The 7,912-nt window shown below is 43.2% G+C and overlaps 1 protein-coding gene across 1 annotated transcript in view; it reads right to left on the bottom strand.

The window, feature by feature from the left end:
• Positions 1-549: 549 nt before the first annotated feature.
• Positions 550-7,912, bottom strand: part of EXTL3 (exostosin like glycosyltransferase 3) — a 75,259-nt gene continuing 67,896 nt past the window's right edge. Inside the window, exon 7 of the mRNA XM_042983537.1 lies at positions 550-1,119. Coding sequence (XP_042839471.1) covers positions 910-1,119 — 210 coding nt within the window. The 3' untranslated portion in view covers positions 550-909. The remainder of the gene's footprint in view (positions 1,120-7,912) is intronic.

Raw genomic sequence — 7,912 nt, 5'->3', positions numbered from 1 at the left:
CATTCTTCTTTCCAACAGGGGAGAGAATGGGGGCGCAGGGACAAGTTCTGGGACAGCACGGCCTAATGATGAATCCTTGAAACCACTGAATCCAGCACAGGGAAGCTCCGCTGTTCCCAGAGGTGCAGGTCCTCCCCACGGACTCAAGCGACAGGAAGACGCGAGTTCCAGATCGCCGGGTGGCAACAGATGGGGGAAGGAACAAACCGACACGGCTTATCTCGTCCAGGCCCCACAGGAGGGCCAAGCCTGGCCTTTTTGTTTCTGCACAATGATGCCCTGGGGAGTGTGGAGATGATCCTTAAGGATGAGCTAGATACCATGAGGCCAGGATCCGTCTCCACCAACATACAGAACATCAGAAGACCTGATGGGTCCCTCACTTTGTGAAACAGGCAGAAATTTCAAACTCCCCCCCCCCAAATATATATATATATATGTATATGTATGTATGTGAGAGTGTGTGTGTGCATCTATATACATATATACACACATATATATGTATATATACACACACATATATATAAATAAGCCTTGAATGGCAAATCTGAAACTTTTTCCTTTTAAATAATAATAATAGCTGTTACTGAATTTAAAAATCACAAACCAGCTGTCCTGGGCTTATGAACTGCGTGAGTGACTCTCCGGAGTCCCCATGGTCCTCAGTGTAAGCTATCAGTCAGTGCCCTGTATAGGGAACCCCGGTGTCCTTGGACCAGGGTTCCAGGCCCAGTGTGGCCGACTTTAAGAGAAAGAAGGCTATTTCCTTTCCATTCTTCCTGCCACCTCTCCCAGCAGAGGGCGTGGGCCACCCACCCAGCGGATGTCCCTGAGGTCCTTCAATGTCTAGGAACCTTAGGAGCCATCTCCCCCTCTCTGCTCATCCTCTCCCTAAAACTTGCAATGCCCCTAGATGAACTTGAAGCACTTGGTCTTGTCGTGGGGCAGGCGGGTTTTGAAGAGCACAGAGTCCACCCTGAATTGAGTGTACAGCAGGGGCATATAGCCATACACCTTGACAAAAAAGTTGATACATTTGTGCCGCTCATGAAAGTGGGAATCATCGTGTGACAGGGCCTGAGGGCATCCTGGGCATCGGAAAGTCCACCGAGAGGTCACCTGGGAATAGGGAAGAAAGAGCAAACAGAGTGAGAATCGCAGGTGCTAGTACAACAGAAATCCTGCAGCTTAACCAATCCGATGCTTCCAATTTCCCAGGGAAGACAGTGACCCTGGGTGGCCACATTCACCCACAGAGCACGTCAGGAGCCACAGCCCAGGCTTTCTTTCTGTCACATATGTATCTATATCATTGAAAAGGGTGCTCTTTCCAAATAACCTGAACTGTAGATACCAAAAGCCTTATAATATGTTTAGTATTACTTGTCTCAGTAACTCCACCTCTAGTATTTATCTTGGTTGCACAGCAAGACGTAGGTATGAGATGGTTCATTTCATCAATGTTTTGCAATAGCAAGATAATAGAAAAGTACCCATCAAAAGGGGACTATTTAGATAATTATAAAATACTACACATCCATTAAAAAGAGGCTTAGGGGGACACCTGGGTGGCTCAGTCAGTTAAGTCAGACTTCGGCTCAGGTCATGATCTCCCAGCACACATGAGTTCGAGCCCGGCAACAGGCTCTGTGCTGACAGCTCAGAGCCTGGAGTCTGCTTCAGATTCTGTGTCTCCCTCTCTCTCTGCCCCTCGCCCGCTCCCACTTTATCTCTCTCAAAAATAAACATTAAAAAAATGTTTACAAAAAAAGAGGTTTAGGAAAATTATAAAGGCATGGAAAAGTGGTTATACAGCAGTAGTTACGATGATGCCCGGGAAATTTCAAGAAATTAGAAAAGCATAATAAATAATTTAACAGCTTCAAGATCAGCAATGTGGCAGACCAAATGACATAAGAACACCCTCAGCACAGAGTACCTGAAAATTCAGTATGAACTATATACACCATCTCTTTAAATGTATGGCCAAGCTCATAATGAAAGAAAGGAGATGAAATGTCAGGAAAGAAGTGAAATCCTCAGAGGCCAAAATAATGAAAAAGTCTGAATCCAATGAGATAGCCAGGAGCTTTGGATTTTAACGGGCTGGGGAGGCAAGAGCTACAAAACCTTACTGTAGACTTTTTTACACACCAGGACCCAGTGGAAGGCTGCATGGGTTGGAGGCAGCTCCACAGAAAGCTGTTTTCTTCCCAGTCTTAGCTTTAAGTGGAAGAGGAAACATCACCTGTGAGAATGTATAACCAACCACATGCTAGCCCTCACACACCTGAGTTATGTTACCTGTGTGTCCTGAAAAGCCCCAAGATGCTAATTTAGCCTCAACAGGTCTCAAGGTATTGACCCCAGGTGCATGGAAGAAGCAAATCCTCTCTGGTATAAATGCACCCCTCCTTCCTACAAATGCCGTAAGTAAAATCTCAAAGAATATGATTTCACAATCAAAAGTCACACACAAGAAAAGGGAATGAGCCACATGAGGGAAAATCTGCAGAAACAAACAACAGAATTAGACTCCAAAACCCTGTAAAATCACAAAACCCAAAACCCTGCAAAAATGCAGGATTATCAGATGGTTACTAGGACAATAAATGTGTATTCGTGCAAGGAAATTTTGCAAGATTACTTAAGGTTTGATAAAGAAAAAAGGGATTATCAAAACAGTCCTAGAGACTATGAAAAAGAACCAAACAGAATAGGAATGAAAAGCATACTGAATTCAATCAATGGATGGGTGTGAAGAGGTCAGTGATGAAAAGTATAATAAAATTATTATAAATAGAAAATATCAACTAAAAGCTTTAAAAAAATACGAAAGCAAGACTGAGAGACATGGAGAGGAGATATTGTATGACTCCATTTATATAAAGTTCAAAAAAGGCAAAGCTGATCCTGCAACAGAAAAAAAAGACCCTGACTCACTACCATTCCCTGGCTGAACTCTCAGGCCTGCTAAGAGCTGCTCCCGCCCACCCCTGCCTGTGGGAGCCGGGCCTCTCTTCGCCCTGCCCTCCCTCCAGGGCGGGTGGTATGGGAGAATGACTAAGGAACAAGGAGAAAAATGCTCAACCTCTCTAATAATCAGGCAAGTGTAAATTAAGACAATGGGATACACTTTATACCTATCAAGTAGGCAAAAATGAAAGTTTAACAGTGCCAAATGTTAATAAAGATGTGTAGGAACTGCAACTATTATACAGTGTGGGTGAGAATATCCACTGGTACATCTGTTTTGAAGATAGTTTGGCATAATCAAGTATAAGCGAAGGTACATGTAGCCATGACCCAGCAGAAGAGGAATGAACAGGGTGATACACGGATCTACTCCATTTGTTTCTTTTTTAAAAAAGGAAGAAAAATATATAATCTGAAACAAATAGGGCAAAATGTCAATATTTGGCAAAACTGCTGGGTACGGATGTTTGTTATATTCTTCCCTTTTTAAAAACATTTCATTCACATATTGTAAACCAGTAGTAAATAGCAAGCGTTCCATATATATATGTGTGTGTGTGTGTGTGTGTGTGTGTGTGTGTGTGTATATATATAAAATAAGCACTTTATTCATATATGTACAGATGTATCTGATTCTCTGCCTTTGACAGGCCCAACGGTTCTTCACTCCTTTTCACGTGAGTGATAAAACACAAGCCTCTGGAAGGATGAAATTAACAGCATCCCAGCCAAGGGAGTTCCAGTGACACCTTACATGCTTGCCACTCTCATTTTTAGTTCCCCCTTCCTGTCTTATAATAAGCCCAACTATACAGTGAAAGAAAAGTCTGTTACATAAACACTAAAAACATGTTATTTTTAGGTTACCTAGTCCACAATACTGCCAGAACCAGAAAATTTACTGTGAACTTTTTAAAAAGCAGACTACAAAAAAGTACATATTTAAAAAAAATAAAAATAAAAAGGCTACCACCACAGAGAACCAAAAAAAAAAAAAAAAATGCCAAAAGGCTTGAGTAATTTTTATTTATGAACAGATATTTTAACAAATAATTTAAAAATTATTATTACTAATATAAATTGAGGGAAGAAATTAAGCTTAAATGACCCATCCCATAATTTTTAGCTAACAAGTAAACATCACATATAGCCAATCATAGCTGTCAGCGCACAAGTCTCCATAGTTGAACCAGGTGAGCAGTGGTCAGTGCTCCGAGGTGCTGCTCACCACACAGCCAAAAGTCTGAGGGGGTCAGGACTTCTACAGAGGTGGTCCCTTGGTCCCTGTGAAGGAGCCCACCAGGCCCCCCCACTTCCCAGTTCTCACAGGATCCTTGTTGTGTACAGGAAGTAGTGAGTTACCACTTTTTCCACCACCCTCACTGAAACAGGAGATGGGCATCAAGAATTCATCAAAAGGGGCGCCTGGGTTGCTTAAGTGTCTGACTTCAGTTCAGGCCATGATCTCGTGGTTCATGAGATCAAGCCCCTTGTTAGCCTCTGTGCTGGTATCTCAGAGCCTGGAGCCTGCTTCGGATTCTGTCTCCCTCTCTCTCTGCCCCTCCCCCACTCATTCTCCCTCCCTCCCTCCCTCTCTCTCTCTGTCTCTCTCTCTCTGTCTCTCAAAAATAAACATTAAAAAAAAAAAAAAAGGATTCGTCAAGAGAAGGATATTATCAAACAGCATCTATATCCAGTATTCTAGTCTGTTCTCCCTATACCTGAAAATCTTCCTCCTCATCCCAGACACCATCTAACCACAGAGAAGCCCCTAACCCTGCAAATGATCCCATTTGACACAAAAAGATATTTTATGCTGTTCTCACTAAAGCAGTGGTTTCTAATTATGTGCCCCACCAGTAAAAATAAATTTGAGACAGCAACCCCAGTACATTTATAAAATACATTTCTATACATTTTGGGATATGTATTTATATATTATAAAACACTGTATTATGTAACAAAACAAAGGAATTTAGAAACATGAAGCAACAGCTGTAGTATAAAATGAAGTTTGAACTTTTAACACTTAACCAATACTATAGATTATATTTTATGTGGGAACATTCAGTCCAAGAGAAGTATTAGTGTCAGGCATAGTAACAGAAAGGAAAGCCCTTCAACAGATGGTGAGACTCTCTTATTACCAGAGAATTAAGATACGTACTTATGCTTTCTACCTCTACTTCCTTATCACTCTCTACTTCCTTTTTAATTCCTGCTGGGCTTTTAAATCCTTTATTTTTTTTTAATGTTTATTTATTTATTTTTGAGAGAGAGTGCGTGTGTGTGTAAGTGGAGCAGAGAGAGAGGGAGACAGAGAATCCCAAGTAGGTTCCTGCTGTCAGTGCAGAGACCCACATGGGGCTTGAACTCATGAACTGTGAGATCGTGACCTGAGCTGAAGTCAGATGCTTAACCAACTGAACCACCCAGGTGCCCCTTAAGCCCTTTATTCTGAATGAAGCTTATTTACATTCTAGATCTTCTCCTCCTTGAATGAAAACAGTACATTTTTCAAAGCAATAATATGAAACTAATTCCTTTTTCTTTATTTAGTCAATATTGTTAAAATATTAACATTTTATTATTATTTATTATACTTTTTGTGGGGGTGGGGGAGAGAGCACAAGCAGGGAAGAGGGGCGGAGGGAAGGGGAGGAGAGGGGGAGAGAGGGAGAGGGAGAGGGAGAGGGAGAGGGAGAGGGAGAGGGAGAGGGAGAGGGAGAGGGAGAGGGAGAGGGAGAGGGAGAGGGAGAGGGAGAGGGAGAGGGAGAGGGAGAGGGAGAGGGAGAGGGAGAGGGAGAGGGAGAGGGAGAGGGAGAGGGAGAGGGAGAGGGAGAGGGAGAGGGAGAGGGAGAGGGAGAGGGAGAGGGAGAGGGAGAGGGAGAGGGAGAGGGAGAGGGAGAGGGAGAGGGAGAGGGAGAGGGAGAGGGAGAGGGAGAGGGAGAGGGAGAGGGAGAGGGAGAGGGAGAGGGAGAGGGAGAGGGAGAGGGAGAGGGAGAGGGAGAGGGAGAGGGAGAGGGAGAGGGAGAGGGAGAGGGAGAGGGAGAGGGAGAGGGAGAGGGAGAGGGAGAGGGAGAGGGAGAGGGAGAGGGAGAGGGAGAGGGAGAGGGAGAGGGAGAGGGAGAGGGAGAGGGAGAGGGAGAGGGAGAGGGAGAGGGAGAGGGAGAGGGAGAGGGAGAGGGAGAGGGAGAGGGAGAGGGAGAGGGAGAGGGAGAGGGAGAGGGAGAGGGAGAGGGAGAGGGAGAGGGAGAGGGAGAGGGAGAGGGAGAGGGAGAGGGAGAGGGAGAGGGAGAGGGAGAGGGAGAGGGAGAGGGAGAGGGAGAGGGAGAGGGAGAGGGAGAGGGAGAGGGAGAGGGAGAGGGAGAGGGAGAGGGAGAGGGAGAGGGAGAGGGAGAGGGAGAGGGAGAGGGAGAGGGAGAGGGAGAGGGAGAGGGAGAGGGAGAGGGAGAGGGAGAGGGAGAGGGAGAGGGAGAGGGAGAGGGAGAGGGAGAGGGAGAGAGGGAGAGGGAGAGGGAGAATGAGAATCTCAAGCAGGTGTCACAGTCAGCACAGAGCCTGAGGAGAAGCTGGATCCCATGACCCTGAGTTCATGACCTGAGTCAAAATCAAGAGTCGGATGCTCAAATGACTGAGCCACCCAGGAGCACCTACAATATTAACATTTTTCAAAGAACACTGCTAATCGTATAAAACAGTCATACCTGCTTAATCATAACAAGGGAGAGAATATAGTTGGATAGTGAAAATTTGAAGTAAAGGGAAAAAAAGAATTACTATTTTAGAACATAAAATAGCACATATACCTAATACTATTAAAATTAGGTAAATTAGGGGCGCCTGGGTGGCTTAGTCGGTTAAGCAGCCGACTTAGGCTCAGGGCATGATCTCGAGGTCCGTGAGTTCGAGCCCCACATCGGGCTCTGTGCTGACAGCTCAGAGCCTGGAGCCTGTTTCAGATTCTGTGTCTCCCTCTCTCTGACCCTCCCCTCTTCATGCTCTGTCTCTCTCTGTTTCAAAAATAAATAAACATTAAAAAAAATTAAAAAAAAATTAGGTAAATTAATTGAAATATTTACCTCAAACTGGTTCTATACTATTAAGTAAATCACTGGACTCAGAATTTGAAGGAATTAATTTAAGAATTTGAAGACATTCTTAATTTATTGACTTTTGACTTAAAAAGTCATCCTAATCTTGAACTCTTCTTATATTCTCACAGAACTGAGAAAATTCACAGAGAATACTTATTTTTCAAGTTTTTACTTGGTAAGGATCATGTATACCAAGTGCAAATTATTTGTGTCTAACTCTCTACACTGAAGAGATGGTTTGGCTCATGAAACACTGGCCCAATATGGTAGACAAACACGCTTTAATAAGGATGAAAAATTCATCATGTCTGTGAGTGCTTCAGGTGACTGATGATATTATTAGGTACCTAATCACTCAGATACTTTAAATTTTCATGGATAATGTCTTCTGATCTACTAGGGAAGTATAAATAGAAGCATACATCTTGGATGAAGTTTAGTCCCTGGTCACATAAGAAAGGATGAAGAAAGAAAAGAAAATTGCACCAATTATTAATTTCTGAGAACCCTGTCTCTTTAGCTTAACGTTTATAAGGAAGTGTGCTTTTTATCTGTTTAACATCACATAAAATGAAAACAAAGATTTTCATTTAATATTTAATTAGTATCTATCACTGCACCTGGGAAACATACTATACTTTTATATAAGTAATTGTAATGACTATTATTCACAGTTTAAAAAAAATTTTTGGTGCATTGTTTTGCTAATTATTTTCTTGTGAGGCTTTAGCAGAAGGCCCAGGAATAGAAAAAAACTATGGAGTAATCCGGAGTTAAGTTATAATGCTGAGCCATACTTGGGAAAAGGTTTGATTAGGCATAAATGAATGCATAAGGCC

This window comes from Panthera tigris, chromosome B1 (assembly GCF_018350195.1).
Source record: "Panthera tigris isolate Pti1 chromosome B1, P.tigris_Pti1_mat1.1, whole genome shotgun sequence".
Lineage (NCBI taxonomy): Eukaryota > Metazoa > Chordata > Mammalia > Carnivora > Felidae > Panthera > Panthera tigris.
The sequence above is the reverse complement of the archived record's forward strand: the minus strand, read 5'-3'. Positions and strand labels throughout refer to the sequence as shown.